The sequence below is a fragment of the Cynocephalus volans genome, chromosome 2 (genome assembly GCF_027409185.1).
Source record: "Cynocephalus volans isolate mCynVol1 chromosome 2, mCynVol1.pri, whole genome shotgun sequence".
NCBI lineage: Eukaryota > Metazoa > Chordata > Mammalia > Dermoptera > Cynocephalidae > Cynocephalus > Cynocephalus volans.
In genome coordinates this window covers 162,185,532-162,206,611 of record NC_084461.1, presented here as the reverse complement: position 1 = coordinate 162,206,611, position 21,080 = coordinate 162,185,532, and the positions used below count along the sequence as shown (strand labels likewise).

Here is a 21,080-nt window from a genome sequence, read left to right as displayed (position 1 = left end):
ACACAGATTAAAAGTGAAGGGATGGAAAAAGATATACCATGCAAATGGAAACCAAAAACGAGCAGTAGCAGCTGTTTTTATATCAGATAAAATAGACTTTAAACCAAAAACCGTAAAAAAGAAACAAAGAAGGCCACTATGTAATGATAAAGGGATCTATCCAGCTAGAAGACATAACAATCATATGTATGCACCCAATACTGGAGCACCCAGATATAGAAAGCAAATACTCTTAGACCTAAAGAAAGAAATAAGCCCTATATTATATGATAATAGTGAGTGACCTGAACATCCCTCTCTCAGTATGGGACAGATCTTCCAGGCAACAAATCAACAAAGAGACACAGGATTTAAACTACACCTTACACCAACTGGACCTGGCAGATATGTACTGAACATTTCACCCAACAACTATAGAATATACTTTCTTCTCATCAGGACATGGAACATTCTCCAGGGTAGACCACATATTAGGTCACAAATCTAATCTTAGCAAATTTTTTAAAATTGAAATCATTTCAAGTATCTTTTCAGACCACAATGGAAATTAATAACAAGCAAAACCCTGGAAACTATACAAATACATGGACACTAAACAATAGGCTCTCCTGAATGACCTATGGCTCGAAGAAGAAATTAAATGTGAAATCAAAAAATTTCTTGAAACTAATGAAAATAAAGGTACATCATACTAACCTGTGGGACACTGCAAAAGCAGTAGTAAGAAGGACATTAATTGCAATAAACACTTACATCAAAAGAATGGGAAGACTTCAAATAAATGACCTAACACTACACCTCAAAGAACTAGAAAAACAACAATCCAATCCTAAAGATAGTAGACTGAAAGAAATAAGATTAGAGCAGAACCAAATGAAATAGAGACAGCAAAAATGATACAAAAGATCAACAAAACAAAAAGTTGGTTTTTCAAGAACATAAAATAGACGAACCATTAGGTATGTTCATAAAAAAAAGGAGAAGACCCAAATAACAAAAATCAGAAATGAAAAGGGAGACGTTAAGAACTGATAACCACAGAAATACAAAGAATCATTAGAGACTATTATGAACAACTTTATGGCAACAAATATGAAAACCTGGACGAAATGGATAAGTTTCTTGATTCATACAAACTACCCTGACTGAACCAAGAAGAGATAGAAAACCTGAACAGACCAATAACAAGCAACGAGATTGAAGCAGTGATAAGCAATCTTCCAACAAAGAAAAGCCAGGGTCTGGATGACCATACAGCTGAATTCTAGCAGACCTTTAAAGAGAAATTAACACCAATTCTCAAAATATTGAAAAAGAAGCCATTCTCCCAAACTCATTCTATGAGGCCAGCATAACTGATACTAAAACCAAAAGGTACAACAAAAAAAGAAAATTATAGGCCAGTATCCTTGATGAACATAGACACAAAAATCCTCAACAAAATATTAGCAATCAGAATACAGCAACACATCAAAAAAATTACCCACCCTGATCAAGTGGAATTTATTCCAGAGGTGCAAGGATGGTTCAACATATGAAAGTCAATAAATGATACATCACATCAACAAAATCAAGGACAAACACCATATGATTATCTCAGTAAATTCAGAAAAAGCATTTGGCAAAATTCCACATCCCTTCATGATGAAGACCCTCAACAAATTAGGTATAGAAGGAAAGTATTTCAACACAATGAAAACCATCCATGGCAAGCCCACCACCAATATCATTGTGAATGGGGAAAGACTGAAGGCTTTTCCCTTAAGGACAGGGACAAGACAAAGATGCCCACCCTCACTACTTCTATTTAACATAATACTGGAGGTACTAGCCAGAGCAATCAGGCAAGAGAAAGAAATAAAGGGCATCCAGATTGGAAAAGATGAATTCAAACTGTTCCTATTTGCAGATGACATGATACTATAATATAGAAAAATCTGAAGACTCTGTCAAAAAACTCTTATAGCTGGTTAATAATTTCAGTAACATTGCAGAATAGAAAAGAAATGCCCCCAAATCTGTTGCATTTATATCCTCCAATAATGAGCTAACAAAAAGAGAAATCAAGAAAGTAAGCCCATTTACAACAGTCACACACAAAAAAACATAGGAATCAATTTAACCAAGGAGGTGAAAGATCGCTACAATGAGACCTACAAACCACTACTGAAGGAAGTTAAAGAAGGCACAAAAAGATGGAAAGACATTCCATGCTCTTGAATTGGAAGAATTAACATTGTGAAAATGTCCACACAATCCCCATCAAAATACCAATGACATTCTTAACAGAAATGGACAAAACAAGCTTAACATTCATATGGAATAAGAAAAAACCCTGAATAGCCTGAGAAAAAAATAAAGCCAGCAGCATAACTCTACCTGCCTTCAAATTATACTACAAAGCTGTAGTAACCAAAATAGCATGGTACTGGAAGACATTTGGACCAGTATACCACAATAGAGAACCCAGAAATCACCTCTCAGGCTTACAGCCATCTAATATTTGACAAAGACAACAAAAACATACATTGGGGAAAAGACTGCCTCTTCAATAAGTGGTGCTTGGAAAATTGGATGTCCATATGCAGAAAAATGAAACTAGACGTGTACTTCTCGCCATATACTAAAATCAAATCAAAATGGATTAAAGCCTTAAGTATAAGACCTGAAACTATAAAACTACTAAGGGAAAATACAGGGGAAACATTTCAGGAACTAGGTCTGGGCACAGACTTTATGAACATGAGCCCAAAAGCACAAGCAGCAAAAGAAAAAATAAATCAGTGGGACTATATCAAACTAAAAAGCTTCTGCACAGCAAAAGAAACAATCAACAGAGTGAAACGACAACCTACAGAGTGAGAGAAAATTTTTGCGAACTATACATCTGAAAAGGGATTAATATCCAGAATATACAAGGAACTCATGAATATACACAGGTAAAAAACAAATAGCCTAGGGCCCAATGTGTGTGAGCAGGGAGAAGTCCAGCAGGGGAGGCAGAAGCTTGGCAGAGGAGGCGGAAGCTTGGCAGAGACCACACACCCTGCGGTGCCACCGTGTGACCCAGCAGCCCAGCCACGTGCATGCTGACCAGAGAGGTGGCTTCCAGGAGAGGCCCAAAACCCGAGGCAACCACACACGTAAGGCAGTAGTGGCCAACTGAGCAGACACTGAGGTAGCCATACCAAATCGGCAATCCCAGCAACATCCTAGCCGGACAATAGTATCAAACCTGTGGGCTGTGAAACCCCCTGCCACAATGACTAAACATGAAAGGAAAGATACGAGAAATATGAAAAATCAAGAAAGTACACCATCAAAGGGTAATAACTCTCAAGCTCTAGATCCTATAGAACAAGAAGCCCTTGAAATGTCTGACAAGGAATTTCGAGTGATAATTCTAAGGAAACTGAATGAGATACAAGAAAACTCAGCTAGACAACATGATGAAATGAGGAAATGTATACAGTACCTGAAAGAAGAAATGTACAAGGAAATCAATGCCCTGAAAAAGAATGTAGCAGAGCATGCAGAACTGGAGAATTCATTCAGTGAAATAAAAAACACAACAGAGAGTTTAATTAGCAGGCTTGCAGAAGTAGAAGAGAGAACTTCAGGCCTTGAAGATGGGATGTTTGAAATAACACAGGCAGACAAAAAAAAAAAAAAGAATTAAAGGCATTGAAGGAAATCTGAGAGAGAGATCCAACAACCTTAAGCGCTCAGATATCCGAGTCATGGATATTCCAGAAGGGGAGGAAAAATCAGATTGCACTGAAACCATATTCAACAAAATAGTAGCAGAAAACTTCACAGGTATAGGAAAAGACATATACCTTCAGATTCAGGAAACTCAAAGATCCCCAAACATATTCAACCCAAAAAGGTCTTCTCCAAGATGTGTTATAGTCAAATTGGCAAAACCCAAAGACAAAGGGAAAATCTTAAAATCTACAAGAGAGAAGCATCAAATCACCTATAAAGGAGCCCCAATCAGACTAACATCAGACTTTTCATCACAAACCCTAAAAGCCAGAAAGGAATGGGGTGATATATTCAAAATACTAAAAGACAGATTGTCAGCCAAGAATCCTCTACCCCACAAAGCTATCCTTCTGAAATGAAGGGCAAATAGTATATTTCTCAGACAAACAAAAACTGCAGGAGTTCACTACCACACGACTGCCCTTACAGGAAATACTCATGGGAGTACTGGGTTTGGTACCTGAAAAATAATTACCACTGCCATAAAAACCCAAGAAAAATCAAAACCCACTAGTATAATAAAAATGGCATTCATGAAGAGAAAATAAACAAACAAAAAGGCTATCTACAACCTAAAGAACCAACAAATACAGAAAACAAACAGTAAATCAGAAAGAAAGTAACAAAAGACACCTAAGACATCCAAACAATAATCTTTAAAATGCTAGGAATAAATTAACACTTTTCAATAACAACTCTTAATGTAAAAGGCTTAAATTCCCCAATCAAAAGACACAGACTGGCTAACTGGATTAAAAAGGAGGACCCAACTATATGCTGCCTTCAAGAGACCCACCTCACCCATAAAGACTGATATAGACTAACAGTGAAAGGATGGAAAAAGATTTACCATGCAAACAGAAAAGAAAAACGAGCTGGAGTAGCTATTCTTATATCTGACAAAATAGATTTTAAACTAAAAACCATAAAAAGAGACAATGAAGGCCAGTACATAATGATAAAAGGACTGATTCATCAAGAAGACATAACAATCATAAATATATACGCACCCAGTGTCAGAGCAGCCAGATTTATAAAACAAACTCTATTAGACCTAAAGAAGGAAGTAGACACTAATACCATAATAGCAGGGGACCTGAACACCCCACTGTCAATATTGGACAGATCATCTAGGCAAAGAATCAGCAGAGAAACACAAGATCTAAACAACATACTAGACCAATTGGACTTGGCAGATATCTACAGAATATTCCATCCAACAACCTCAGAAGTTCATTCTTCTCATCAGCACATGGACCATTCTCCAGAATAGATCACGTATTAGGTCACAAATCAAGTCTCAACAAATCCAGAAAATTTGGAATTATCCCGTGTATTTTCTCATACCACAATGGATTAAAATTAGAAATCAATAACAAACGAAATTCTGGAAACTATACATACACATGGAAATTAAACAGCAATCTACTTAATGACATATGGGTCCAAGAAGAAATCAAGCAGGAAATCAAAAAATTAATTGAAACAGATGAAAATAATGATACATCATACCAAATCCTGTGGGATACTGCAACAGCAGTACTAAGGGGGAAATTTATTGCATTAAATGCTTACCTCGGAAGAATGGAAAGATGGCAAGTGAACAACCCAACACTTCACCTTAAAGAACTAGAAAAACAAGAACAATCCAAACCTAAAGTTAGCAGAAGGAAAGAAATCATTAAGATCAGAGCAGAACTGAATGAAATTGAAACCCAAAAAACAATACAAAAGACCAATGAATCAAAAAGTTGGTTTTTTGAAAAGATAAATAAAATTGACAAACCATTGTCATGGCTAACTAAAAAAAGAAGAGAGAAGATCCAAATAACACAAATTAGAAATGAGAAAGGTGATATTACAACTGATACATCTGGAATACAAGGAATCATTCGAGACTACTATAAACAACTATACGCCAACAAATTTGAAAATCTGGAGGAAATGGATAAATTTCTGGACACACACAAGCTCCCAAAACTGAACCGTGAAGACGTAGAAAATCTGAACAGACCAATAACAATAAAGGAGATTGAACCTGTTATCAGAAGGCTCCCAACAAAGAAAAGCCCAGGACCAGATGGATTCACAGGAGAATTTTACCAAATATTCAAAGAGGAATTAACACCAATTCTTTACAAACTATTCCAAAAGATTGAAACAGAGGCAAACTTCCCAGACTTATTCTGTGAAGCAAACATCATCCTGATACCAAAACCAGGTAAAGATACAACTAAAAAAGAAAACTACAGGCTGATATCCTTGATGAATATAGATGCAAAAATCCTCAATAAAATACTAGCTAACAGAATACTGCAACAGATACATAAAATTATTCACCACAATCAAGTGGGATTCATCCCAAGTATGCAAGGTTGGTTCAACATATGCAAATCAATAAATGGGATCCACCATACTAATAAAATCAAAAACAAGGACCATATGGTCATCTCTATAGATGCTGAAAAGCATTTGATAAAATTCAACATTAATTCTTGACAAAGACCCTCTATAAGTTAGGTATCTCAACATAATTAAAGCCATATATGATAAACCCACTGCCAATATCATCTTGGATGGGGAAAAGCTGAAAGTTTTTCCTTTAAGAACAGGAACTAGACAAGGATGCCCACTCACACCACTCCTATTCAACATAGTGTTGGAAGTACTAGCCAGAGCAATCAGAGAAGAGAAGGAAATAAAGGGCATCCAGATTGGAAAAGATGAAGTCAAACTGTCCCTGTTTACAGATGTCATGATCCTATACATCAAACAGACTTAAGCCTCTACAAAAAAACTCTTGGAGTTGGTAAATGATTTCAGTAAAGTAACAGGATACAAAATCAACGCACAAAAATCAGTAGCATTTCTATTCTCCAACAGTGAACATGCAGAAAGAGAAATCAAGAAAGCTTGCCCATTTACAATAGCCACCGAAAAAATAAAATACTTAGGAATTGAGTTAACCAAGGATGTGAAAAATCTATAATGAGAACTACAAACCACTGCTGAGAGAAATTAGAGAGGATACAAGAAGATGGAAAGATATCTCATGCTCTTGTATTGGAAGAATGAACATAGTGAAAATGTCCATACTACCCAAAGTGATATACAAATTCAGTGCAATCCCCATCAAAGTTCCAATGACATTTTTCTCAGAAATGGAAAAAATTATCCAGACATTTATATGGAATAACAAAAGACCACGCATAGCCAAAGCAACGCTGAGCAAAAAAAATAAAGCCAGAGGCATAACACTACTTCACTTTAAACTATACTACAAGGCTATAATAACCAAAACAGCATGGTACTGGCATAAAAACAGACACACTGACCAATGGAATAGAATAGAGAATCCAGAAATCAACCCACACACCTACTGCCATCTGATCTTTGACAAAGGCACCAAGCCTATACACTGGGGAAGAGACTGCCTCTTTAGCAAATGGTGCTGGGACAACTGGATATCAATATGCAGGAGAATGAAACTAGACCCATACCTTTCACCATATACTAAAGTCAACTCAAAATGGATTAAAGAATTAAATATACACTCTGAAACAATTAAACTTATTAAAGAAAACATAGGAGAAACACTTCAGGAAATAGGACTGGACACAGACTTCATGAATACGACCCCAAAAGCACAGGCAACCAAAGGAAAAATAAACAAATGGGATTATATCAAACTAAAGAGCTTCTGCACAGCAAAAGAAACAATAAACAGAGTTAAAAGACAACCAACAGAGTGGGAGAAAATATTTGCAAAATATACATCTGACAAAGGATTAATATCCAGAATATACAAGGAACTCAAACAACTTTACAAGAAAAAAACAAGCAACCCAATTAAAAAGTGGGCAAAAGAGCTAAGTAGGCATTTCTCTAAGGAAGATATACAAATGGCCAACAGACATATGAAAAAGTGCTCAACATCACTCAGCATCCGGGAAATGCAAATCAAAACTACGCTGAGATACCATCTCACCCCAGTTAGGATGGCTAAAATCCAAAAGACTCTGAACGATAAATGCTGGCGAGGTTGCGGAGAAAAAGGAACTCTCATACATTGTTGGTGGGACTGCAAAAAGGTGCAGCCTCTACGGAGAATGGTATGGAGGTTCCTCAAACAATTGCAGATAGATCTACCATATGACCTAGCTATCCCACTGCTGGGAATATACCCAGAGGAATGGAAATCATCAAGTCGAAGGTATACCTGTTCTCCAGTGTTCATTACAGCACTCTTTACAATAGCTAAGAGTTGGAACCAGCCCAAATATCCATCATCAGATGAGTGGATATGGAAAATGTGGTATATCTACACAATGGAATACTACTATGTTATAAAAACGAATGAAATACTGCCATTTGCAACAACATGGATGGACCTAGAGAAAGTCATATTAAGTGAAACAAGTCAGGCAGAGAAAGAGAAATATCACATGTTCTCACTTATTTTTGGGAGCTAAAAATAAATACACAAAAAAACGGGGGTTGGGGGGAGAGAAGAAGACATAACAATTACAGTTCTTTGAAGTTGATACGACAAGCATACAGAAAGGACATTGTTGGGAGACGGGGGGAGAGGGAGGAGGGAGGGAGGTTTCAGTAATTGGCCACAATTAATCAACCACTTTTTATATTGACAAAATAAAATAAAATGTGGAAGGAAAAAAAAAAAAGCTGCAAAGGAGTCAGTTGCTGTGAAAAAACAAAACAAATAGCCTAACTAAAAAATGGGCAAAGGAGGTGAACAGACATTTTTCAAAGGAAGCCATACAAATGGCCAACTGGTACATTAAAAAATTCTCAACATCACTAATCATCAGGGAAATGCAAATTAAAACCATACTGAAATGTCACCTTACCCCAGTTAGACTGGCTATAATCAAAAAGACAGAGAATAACAAATGCTGGTGAGGGTGTGGAGAGAAGGGAACACTACTGCACTGTTGGTGGGACTGTCAATTAGTACAACCACTATGGAAAACATGGAGGTTTCTCAAACAGCTACAGATAGATCTACCATATGATCAAGCAATCCCACTTCTGGGTATAAAGCCAAAGGAATGGAAATCATCATGATGAAGGGATACCTGCACTCCTGTGTTCATAACACCTGTGTTTATAGTAGCCAAGATATGGAACCAACCTAAATATCCTCCAACAGATGACTGGATAAGGAAAATGTGGTATATATACACCATGGAATACTACTACTCTGCCATAAAAATGAATGAAATTCTGCCATTCACAGCCACATGGATGAGTTGTAGAAACTTCTGATGAGTAAAATGAGCAAAGCATGGAGGGAAAAATACCACATGTCCTCACTAGTAAGTGAGAACTAAGAGAAGAGGAAGGAAAAACCATAGTGGTATGTCGGACTTGCAGAGGAAGAGAGCATATCTAGGGATAGAAAGTCGGCGAGGGTGAGGGAGCTCAAGGATTAATTGGGTGGGGGAAATGGGGTATAATTGCAATTTGTGGTAATGGGCATGCTGCCAGTATTGATCTGGCCATCACATCTTAGGCACGAGTGGTGATGGTCAGGTTTATACCGCATGAATATTCATAACCAATAAAATTTAAAAAAACTTTTTTAAATACAAGTATCTTTGGAAAACAAAAGATAAGTAAATAAATAAATAATAAAGTAAAACATTAACTGTTGGGTTTTTATCCTGATGAAAGTTTTGGAATGACTGAAACTTTGCAAAACATAAAGCAAGAAAGTACTTGTGGGGAGTCAGAGATTAGATCATTTCTTACAGTATTACAACATAGGTAGTATAAGAATTTTAGAACCTGAAGACCTTGCTCTGTGATTAGAGCATTAAATGTTATTAACTTTCATGGTAATTTTATATGGTGCTATGTCCCTGACCTTTTTTTTTTTTTCTTTTCGGTTAAGACATGTACACGTGCAACTTTAATTCTTAATGTACCAAATTAAATCTGATTTAATGTAGCATTCCAGAACAGTTGTTGCATAGAGGAAAATATGAGGCACTTAGGGAAAATACTTGTAAGGATTTTTTTATATTTGTTTGCATTTCATTCATTTCTCTGGCTCTGAGCACTTTACACCAGAATAAACAGGAGAGGGAGGAGGAGGGAGCATCACATCAGTGCTGCTATTGCATGTGACCTTGTGGAATACACTAGCACAGATGAAGTTACATTCTTAGGTCTTTTCAGTCTATGGATTTAATTAGTGTTTTTGCTTCTGGTAGCATAATAAATTAAGAGTTGTATATAGTTAACCCTACCTCACCAAATTTAGGCATGCTTTGTGTCTGGTTGTGGGCCAGTAATTCTGATAAACTGATGATTTCCTCATATTATATTATCTTCACCAAATAGGAATCATCTCAAGTTGGCTTCCCTAGTGTTTCCCAGAGGAGGCTTCACTACTTGTTTCTTCCAGGTCTCAGGGTTAGTCCAGAGGTCACTGTGTGCACTGAGGAGGTCCTGTGGGAGAGCAAGCAAGGCTGCTCTTAAGTCCTCTCTGAAGAGCAGGATCCAGGCAGCTGGTGGATTCATCATCAGTCCCCTGTACATGACAAAGAAATGCAGGGTCAGAATTTCCAGGGATGGAACCTAGGATATCGGAATTGTAAAATTCTCATTCATTCAGCAAATAATTACTGTTTGCCATCTGTTCAGCATGATGCTAGTCACTGGGGAATTCTTGTACTTTACATTAGCTATAACACTGGTAGCTTTTCTCTCATGTGATAGGAAATTTCATGTTTTAGGTTGGCTGTATGTAAAAAGATATCGGTACATGTTATATATATGAGGCTTAACATGAGATGTAGTTTTGAAATTTGTTACATCATCTTTTTAACATGAGAATAAAACAAATGACTTTTTAGTCTTCAGGAGACTTACGAAGCCAAAAGACATGAATTCCATGGGGAACGTCAGAGGAAGGAAGCAGAAATGAAGCAGATGTTTGTGCAGCGAGTCAAGGAGAAGGAAGCAATACTGAAGGAAGCTGAGAGAGAGGCAGGTGCCCTGGTTGTGATGTGATCTACATTTACCTTTTATAGGCGTCCTGTTAATTCAGAGGATTTATCTTAAGAATTTAGTCAAGATGCTTTTAGAGGCCGCTTGTCCTTTAAAAAGTATCTATTTTAACACATAGTCTTTAAATACAGACTTTTAAAAAAATCATAGTCTGAAATCAAATTAAAATTTTGGCCTTTAGAGCAAATATTCATCCATTAGAAGTGGTTTACCAAAGATTTGTAATGGTCTAGGTTACTAAGAAGTGTTTAAAATATCTTAATCCTGAGCCATAATCCTTTTTTGAGAGTTGCTAGGGTGGTTGTTTGCCATGAAATGGGTGACTAGAAGCTGTGAAGTAGCTTTTCTTCATGTTTGAACTGAGGCTTTCTGGATACTTTTATACTTTCCTTGAAGTCTGTGCTTAAAAGCTTAGTTTCTTCAGTCGTAATATTTAAGATTAGCAAAATTCCTTCGTATTTTGAAATCTTTATATATTTAAAGATTTTTATAGGCACTAGAAAATTCTAACTGTGACACAGCTGGAAAGTAAATTTGTGTTCACTGTTGAACTTCTGGAATATTCTCATAGTGAGCTGAAACGGAAGGGCTGGTGAAGGAGGACATCCAGTTAGCAATCATCACTCCATGACACCAAATTAATTGAAGGACTGAAGGAGAGCGTATCATCTTAATTAGGATGGTTTCAGAGAGAAATGAGGCTTATTAATAAGTATACTAGAACAACACGTAAGTGGAAGCCCATTCTTTTCTAAGCAAACTGGTCATTCAGTGCTTGGCTACTAACATTTTAAAGCTATTTGTATAAATAAAATACTGGCAGTCACTTATAAAAATATATCACCCAAAACTTATTTAATTTAGTATTAACAGACGTTGTTATTTAAAATATCCTTGCCAATATTGTGAAAAGAATGCCCCTTAGTTTATCTTTTGTAAAAATCTGGATTTTCATATATAGTTAGCTTAAAATGCTGATAATAGTATGTGAACATTAGCTAACTAGAGTAGGGAGATGCACAGATGGTATCTCCAAATATTGTTGACATATTATCCTCTCTGTACCATTACTGACATTCTAGGTGAACTAATGAGGCATGTTGTGTATGACACATAGATTTTCCATATTCCCTCCCCCACCATAAGAAAAAATAGATAGTTTAGATTTTTCCCTCAAAGTATATAATCACCATAAGTTATTACTCCTTCTCAGTTTTATATGTAAGTCTATTTCTTGGTATGATTTTTTTATTTAATATTTATGCCCCTCCTATTTTCAAAAAGTATTCTATATAATTTTCAATAAAAAAAAAGATACTACATTACACCATGACCATGAGGAGAACAGGAGCCTTGCACTCCAAGGCAAGGAGGAGGGGCTTTCACAGAGGGGCAGCTGAGCCTTGGCTCAGGTAGCTTCTAGGTGAACATTAGACTGGGCTTGACTTCTAGGCAGGCAAGGCCCAAAGGGGCTGCTGTGAGGCACAGAGCTTGAAATTGTCTTCTGATCCAACAAGAGATTTTTCTCTACCATTCATTTCTAATTTCTAGAAATAGATACTGCTAAAAGGATTATTGAGTTCTAGAATGTATAAAGTACTTGGAAGTAGTGTTTACAAAAGATACAGCATTGTACAGTAGTCCCCCATTACCTGGGGTCAACCACAGTCTGAAAATATTACATGTAGTAAAGATATTTTGAGAGAGAGAGACAGTGCACATATTTGCATAATTTTTATTATAGCATACTGTTATAACTAGGTTTATTTTATTAGTTATTGTTGTTCATCTCTTAATGTGCCTAATTTATAAATTAAACTTTATCATAGGTAGATATGTACAGGAAAAACATAGTACAGTATATGTAGGGCTCAGTACTAGGCACGGTTTCAGGCATTCACTGGAGGTCTTGGAATGTGTCCTCTGTGGATGAGGGGGGACGACTTTAATCTTAAAAGAATTGGTGACTAATTATCAATAGCACAAAAGACCCCTTTTAAAATTTTTTGGGTATTTGAAAATATCTTTGAATTAAATGCCTGTTGTAATGAGTAGTGTAACCATGAGTAAGTGTTTGCTGTATATGGAATAGATTGTTGCTATCAGAAGCTGCACACTCCGCATAATGCGAGTAACAGTCATATCCACACCTCTCCCCCCCTTTTTAAAAACGTTTTCCTATCTGTAGTTTTCCTGGAACTTTAGTCAACCTCATAATGATGTATGAAGTACTCTGTAACCTCTTAAGGTATTTTAGTATGCATGTAAAGTATACACCCTCCACTGAAGGAATCAGATATGTGTTCAGGTAATGTAAGTCTGCCCCATGTGCTCCCTTTTCAAGCTTTCCTTCCACCCTGTTCCTCTCCCAGATTGTAGGGATGCACACGCGGTTAGAGAGCTGTGCCTCTCTTTATTTATGCCACTGATTTGAATGACATCTAGGGAAGGCCCATCCTTTAAACACACACATACTCGCACATCTTTTTTTAAAGCCAGGAACCATTTAAATAAGCAAATACTAAGGAGCTGATGCTTCTGAAAAGTCATCCTCTTGAATAAAAGAATCTTAGGTTAGAAGGGCCTTAACGTCATCACCTATTTTAACCTTCTCTTCCTTTGAGTATTTCTATCTGGGGCTCACTGGCTCACAGGACAACGTATTCCATATTCGCAACATATCATTTTTAGTAGGCTGGAGTTTACCTCTCTCTAGTTTCTATCTGCAGCCCCAATTTTTAGTAAAATATTTCCCCAATTATTATATGCCGTTTTTTTCTAGATACCAGGTCCTACTTTTCCTGTGAATGCTAGGTTGCTACCCAGAGCTGAAAGTAATTAATCTCAGGTTTATCTAACCAGACCAAAAGACCAAAAAAAAAAGTTATTTTTAAACCCACATTGTAGACATTGTGCTTGTGTTGTTGGCAGGCAACAACAGCTAATTCATATGGAGCCCCTTCAGGTCCCTAGATTTTTTTTTTTCTTTTTTCTTTTTTGAGTTAAATCACAACGAAACCAGATCCACCTGCATTCTTCCTTGTACCTTGACTCAGAACTTTTAGCGGAACTTCACATACATTTTATTTCGTTACTAGTTCTTCCACATTTTTTAACATTCTTTTATGAGCAGCATTGGCTGCTGTGCTAGGTGCTGGGGTTATAAAGACGAAAAGACATAGCTCCTGAGCAATTCTCAAGGGCACATTGCTGATAAATCAGCACACAACATGGTGCCAAGGGCTTCATTCATGGCCTTGATGGAGCATAGCACACGGGGCCATCACACCCAGGGCAGCAGTTGGGGAGAGCTGGACTTCATGGTTTTTGTTAATAACAGTAACTAATATTTATTGAGTGCTTACGCTGTGCCAGACATCATGGTAAAAATGTTAAATAGATTTTCTTTTCCCCTGATAGCCCAGTTTTTTTAAAGCTTCCTTTTTATCAGTTTCTCAGAGTTTTATGTCTCTAATAGCTTTTAGAAAATTTGTCTTCTATGATCCGTACAGGACATTCCTTAAATTGTGGAACAAAATAAAGTCAAACACAGGACTACCTCTAAGTTGACATTCAGGGTGACATTGTTCCCTTCATATGGTGTAACAAGGTGATTTTCAAGCCCAAAGAAGGTTAAAATTTACTGAGTCGTGTTCTTTAAATGTATTCCTTTCACATGTCTGCTTTTCTCAATTAACAAGGGAAATCTTATGTTGTAATGTTATAAACTTTTGCAAAACTCACTTTAATGGTTGTGTAGAAGAATAACCCTCATAGGGTCTTAGTTTGAATGGATTAAAAAAAGAAGAATAAACAGAAGTTTATTTAACATGTGTATTTCAAATATACATGAGAGATACCCAGGACTGAGTAGTTCTCAACAGGTGGCTTTGGAATTCCAGCTTATATAACATCTTCAACAAAGAATGGTACATTTTCAGAGAAGTGACAAGACAAAGAAAGAGGACTTTGGGTCTGTAGGAGTGGCAACTTGGGAGAAAGCAAGTAACTGGCAGATGAAGGCTGTTAGTAAATGCAGATTCCTCTGGTACTACTTCCAGACCCAAGAAAGTCTAAAGTTGTCTTCAGTTGTTAACCTGTATTCTCCCTGGTGCGGGGAGAGAAGCAGAATACATTTTGTCATTGTACGTCTGTGTCCTCCTTTTAGGCAAATGGAGGGCAAAGAGACTTCCTGCATCTGTTTCTTAACTCCCTCAGCTCAACAATCCTGCATATTTTGAGGTGACATAGTTTGGTCTCCAACAGCTGCATTGAGTGTTATTAGCATAAATGTATTTTTTTTATTTTATATCTATTGGATACTTAGTCTGTTTGTTGGTTTTTTCCCCATTATAGTGTAAATTCTACAGTGATTATTTTTATATGTAAAGTTCTCTGAAATTAGGATTTCTTTATTTAATATAGACTTCAGGAAATCGAATGACTGTGGAAAAATATGATACAGTTTTAAGGTTCTTGACCTAAAACAATTGACACTTGCTTTCTAGTATGGTTTACCAGTACAATTTTCAATAACTTTAACTACACATCATCTTTATTTAGAAAATAGGGTTTTGTTTTGTTTTGTTTTGTTTTGTTTCTCTTTGATAATTTCCTTCTGTACTTTGTGTCCCTTATTTTTATTGAGCATGGATTTGAGAAACTTTATTTAAGAGGCTTTATGGAGAAAACGTAAAGCAAGAAAATGAAAACTCTAGGAAAGGTTAAATGTTTTAAAAACTGAGTTTTGTTCTTGAGCCTATAGTTTTTATTACATTTGGTTCAAGCACTTTTTGCAATTTTCTTTGTAAGTGTTTACTTGAAGCATGAACTTTTGAGACTTTAGAAGATTTTATAGATTATTGTGTAGGTTGGTTTGCCTTTGCGTTTCTGAGCCGAGAGGATTCCTGGGCATGTGCTGCCACACTGTGTCAGTAGTGGGAATTGCATTTTTGTTTCCAGCTGCAGGCCAAATTTGAGCATCTTAAAAAAGTTCACCAAGAAGAGAGAATGAAAATTGACGAAAAGAGAAAATGTTTGGAAGAAGAAATAATCACTTTCTCTAAAAAGAAAGCTACCTCCGAGATATTCCATAACCCATCCTTTATGGCATCGGGTACCCACCTGAAGAAGGACAAGGACCGTAAGAAGTAAGAGTCTCCAACATTGTTGCCTCTGGTAGCCTTACCCCTCCCTTTCTGTCTCACTACCCTGTTTGATCTTCCTAGCACTTCTCACCCTGTTTACTTACTCCTTGTCTGCCTCTGCCTCCTGCCACTAAAATGTCAGTTCCTTGAGAGCAGAGACCTTGTCTCTCTTGTTCACAGCTGTGTTCCCAGCACATTAAACAGCACCTGGCACATATTAGGCGCTCAGTGAATATATGCCAGAATGAATGCATGAGTGAACAAATAAAAATACATTGCAGTATAAAAGGGGTCAGTTAGCTGGGGAAGGAACACTGGCTGCTCTTATTTCATAGCCCAGTCATGGCTCTAGAACACAGCTAATGACTGCTGACCTACCATGAGTTATTTTGAATTTCTTGTCTAAATGGAAGCTATGCACTTTATTGGGGACATGAAATAGTATTTTATAAAAAAAACTTATATACTTAGGCTCACTTTATTAACCAATTCTACTGATATTGATTTTATGAGAATTTTTATTTTAATAAGGGATCAAGGCTATCGAGTCGAACTCCTGTGCTTTGATGTCAGAATTTGTGAAATCAATGGTGGACGTAAAGATGCAGAGGAAGGTAGAGAGGGCCACAGTTCAAGGGAGTGGCCATGAGTAGCATTTGGATGACAATCTCAAGGCTTGTAGGTTTGGGGTATGTGTGAAAGTTACCAAAGTTTTAGAAAATAAGTTTTGGTTTTTTTTCCTTTATGATAATTTCCTTGTGTACTTTGTGTCCCTCATTTTATTTCTCCCACTTAAAATGTCCTTGTCAGTTTACCTATTTGACTGTTGTTGAAATTCATCATGACGTACTCTGTGCAGAATGCTCCTTTATGTGCCTTTGCCTCAGTTTACTCCAACTCCCCCTGCTTTAACAACATCAGTCCCTCCTGTGTTCCTCACAGAGCAACACTTCTGGTTTAATTTTCTCACTGCTTCTATTTCAGACCCAGCATTTTCAGAATATTGTAACTCATCTTCAGAATAGTTAGGAAATATAACCTTGGCCCTTCTTGGCTTTTCATTTTTAAATATGGAGAAGTAAATCCACAAGATTTTGGTGGATTTAATTAGCCTGTAGATTTTATAGTTTTTTGGGGAAAAGAAGGAATTCTCAGGTACAGTCTTTTAATGTAAGCTCTAACAGGGCCCAGGTCTTTATTTTGCTCACTCATGTACCATCCCAGGGCCTAGAGCCTGTGCATAGTAGGCATGCAGTTTTCTGCTGAGAAAATGCTATATAGATAGCTGTATTTCACTCAAGCATGGAGCTTCAAAAGATAAACTATAAAGATAATTGATTACTGTGTTCAACATGCTTTGAATTATAAAGCTAAGGGACCTTTTTCCTTCTTATCCTTTCATCTTAATCCAGCGTTGCTAAAGTTAGATTCCCCCAATTTTTTTCCGTACATGAAAGACAATTTACATTTACCTTATAAAAATTGTCACCCTCCTCCACTCGACAACCATGCTGTTATTTGCAAAATCAGGGCCAGGCTCTCAGTTTTTTGACAACTAAGAATTTATCCTCAAAAAAGTATGGTTTGGTGTTTTTTGTTTGTTTTGTCTTTTTCTTTTTCAAAGTCTCATAGCTGAATGAGGGGTCTTCAAAAAGTTAATGGAAAGATTCACATTATCTTCTAATTCCATTTTCCACAAACTTTTTGAAGTACCCTTCTATATCCTATAATATATTAAATATGTATTTGCTCTTTCTGTGAAAGTTTTATAAAACTAATGACTCTAGTAATTTTTCCTTCCTGTATGTTTTTTTATTGTACCAATCAAAAGGTTTTTTTCTCTTTCCAGCTCCAATTATTTGTAAAACAGAAGTTCCAGAGCACAGAAAGTCATCACAAGCAAAAGTTATTAAAAAGTTAGAAGTATGCTTTGCTTTTTCTTACTGTTTTTGTTTTATCACTTATTCTGTATCTGGCGAATGGCCACAGTTACTGATATTTATGGAAAAATACTTTCAAGTATAAGGTCAATACATAAATTGGAGTGGATGATGTTACTTATATATTCACTATTGTTAGGAATTTTTAAGTTGCTGTTTTTGTGATGAACCTAGATCTTTACTCCTGCTGCCATATTATTGTCACTTTGTAGCACTTTGTACCAAAGAGCAAAGTCTAAATGCTATTGGAAATACAGAATCTATTCATATTATAGCTATATGATTGCATTTATATTCCACAGTGAACCTTTTTTTATACATACTAAAGGAAGAATTGGGGGAATATGTTTTAGAATTTATTAGAGCGCTTAAACTCTAACATCTTAACAGTTATATAGAACTTTTTAATTTTTGATAAAATTACCCAATTGGTATTCTAACTAAGGTTTTGTGTCAAATTATATGTAGCATGATAACCTTTCATGCTTCAGTTTGTCTCCTCTTTGTAGTTGATAAAAAACATCCAGGTATAGAAACACCTTTTTTCTAGTGATAAAATACTCTTTAACCTGGGTGTATCACACTATTTAGGATGTACTTGTTGTCTAAAACTCTCTTTTCCAGGGGAAAAATAATAAGGTTGAGTTGTTTTATTAAAAATATTTTATAAGAAAATAACTATGAACATCTGAATATTAAAGAAACGAAAATTCAGATAATTCATATTTCCAGCAATATTTGCATTCAGTGCCTTAGTAGTATTCTCAAAACACTTTAATGGTTTCTAACTTTTTTATAACAGTCATAGGTATATAAATTTTTACTTTTTGTACTTGAACATTCTAAATAAAACTGACTCTTACTCTTGACAAATAAAATATATCTACATATTACCAAAAGGTGTTTAAGTTACTTTAACTTTTTTGCAAAGTGTCATCTTAAGGAACATTTTATCAAAATTAGTCATTTAATTATATAATTGGACTATTTTAAGACACCAAGGTATTTTACCAGTATTTTCAGACAGCAAAATCTTTTTACTTGGTCTGTGTCAGATCCTGAGCAGTGTATTTTTCCGTGGAGTTTTCTAAGTTGTAAATGAAACCTTTCTTTTCATAACACAGTTTATCTGAACACACACTTTAAATTCCATTTTTGCATTTTAAACTTACAAGTGTGTCTTGTCCTTTTAAAACTTTAATAAATTAACTTGTGTCACAGAATAAGCTCTGAAGTTTTTCTCAAGGTCAGCGACGCCCAGGTTCTGGTAGGTGGGGAGCCCCTGAGTACAGGTGGCCCTGTGCTCTGCGCTGCTGGAGCCACGTGCTCATCCGAGGAGCTCAGCGGCGTTTATGATTCTTGTTATGGTAGCCACGCTAGACCAGGCTGCATATAGAGCAGTTTTCTTTTAAGTGCCAGGTTGGTTGTTGGCATGGTAAACAGAGCCATTCGAGTTTCTAGTTGAAAAGACCTTAACGGAAACCTGCTTGAGACTCTGGACTCCTCAGGAAGGCAGTCATTTTGTACTGTGATGAGTGCTGTGAGAGTCTCCTGCTTCAACCACATGCAAATTTTTAACTTATTTTGTGTATTTGCGATTCTATATAAGATTTTATTTTAAAAGAGTTGCACTTCAAAAAAATTTAAAAACAATTTCACTATAAAGTTCAAGTTCTTGTTAATATATTACAAAGCTAATTTATTCTCTGCTTTCTAACAAGGTTAGAAAATGAGTTGTCATCCTCTAATGCTTAAATTAATAAATCTGGCAGCAAAATAAAGCTAGTCATGTTTTGTTTAAAATTTCTTTCCATTGAAAATGTGATACAGACTTGCTTCCAATAGCCATTAATCTTTGTACATACTCCTCTGACTTCAAGCTCTTTCACATAGACTATGATTTGAGTTTCAAAGCAACACAAAGGAAAAAGCATTACAGGGATTGCTATTATCCCTGTTTTGTAGGTGAACTCAGTTAGGGCCCCATTTTTCCTGTTGGGCTAGGAAATGGCGGCACACACATGGTTCAGGCTGTCCAGACCAGTATGGACAAGTGAGCTGATATATACATAGGGTACTCTCAAAAGGGTGCCTGCCTCTACCCACAGAGCACAAGGCATCCAGGATGTGACTGTGTTGTGAAGGATTGGGAGCAATTTGTCCAATGTATGAAGGGAAAAAGGCAATCCAGGTACAAGGAACAGCATGTTTCAGTGAAACCTTGTGTACTCTGGAAAGTAGCTAAACATGGTTAGAAAGTATAGGGGCAGAGTGGGTAACAGGTAAGCTGAAGGTCTTAGAAGGAGTTAGGGACCAGATCAGGGAAGAGATTATAAACCCATTCTGCTAGGTAGTAGGAGCCATTGAAAGATCTGACCTCATGAGTTCAGGTTTTCCTTCAGAGTTTACGGGAAAGGTACTGGGAGGTGGAGGGGAAACTAGCCCAGTGCCAGGGCCAGCTCTTCTAGGTATTACAGTGTAGGCCAGTAGTTTCTGACACTGGGTATACAACAGAGTCACCTAAAGAGTGTTTGGGCCGAGCCTGTGGCGCACTCGGGAGAGTGCGGCGCTGAGGGCGCTGGGAGCGCAGCGACGCTCCCGCCGCGGGTTCGGATCCTATATAGGAATGGCCGGTGCACTCACTGGCTGAGTACCAGTAATGAAAAAGACAAAAAAAAAAAAAAAAAAAAGTGTTTAAAAAAATACCAATGTAGAAAGGAATATGTAGTAATGAAAATAGTAGCTGTGTAGGTAAATTCAAATGAATAATGACTGTATAAAACAATTATAATATATTGTAGAGCTGAAAATATAGAGAGAATTAAAATATAAGACAATAGTAGCATAAAGCAGGCGGGTATAGATTGCGTGATCTTAGGTTCTTGCATTAAATGGAAAGAGGGTAAAAGTCCTTGTCAACCAAGCGAGGCATGTATGCATGTCCTGATCTCTAGGGTAACCATTAAACAAAGGCTAATAAAAGGAAAAGTGGTCTAACAAAAACCAATAATCCTGAAGAAAGAGGAAATAGAGCAGGTATGACAACCAGAAAGCACATAGCGATAGGGTAGATTTGGACCCAAATACATCAGTAATTACATGGATACAAGTTCTAATTAATTTTTTTAGATAAAAAATTTTAAAAACAGCTATATGCAGTTTACAAGAGAGCAGTCTAAAACTGTCT

The 21,080-nt window shown here is 36.6% G+C and overlaps 1 protein-coding gene across 1 annotated transcript in view; it reads left to right on the top strand.

Moving 5' to 3' along the window:
• The window catches only part of SEPTIN10 (septin 10), a 68,834-nt gene extending 50,166 nt beyond the window's left edge, over positions 1-18,668 (top strand). Inside the window, exons 9-11 of the mRNA XM_063084490.1 lie at positions 10,653-10,785; positions 15,769-15,956; positions 17,803-18,668. Coding sequence (XP_062940560.1) covers positions 10,653-10,785; positions 15,769-15,956; positions 17,803-17,818 — 337 coding nt within the window. The 3' untranslated portion in view covers positions 17,819-18,668. The remainder of the gene's footprint in view (positions 1-10,652; positions 10,786-15,768; positions 15,957-17,802) is intronic.
• The last annotated feature ends 2,412 nt before the right edge of the window (positions 18,669-21,080 follow it).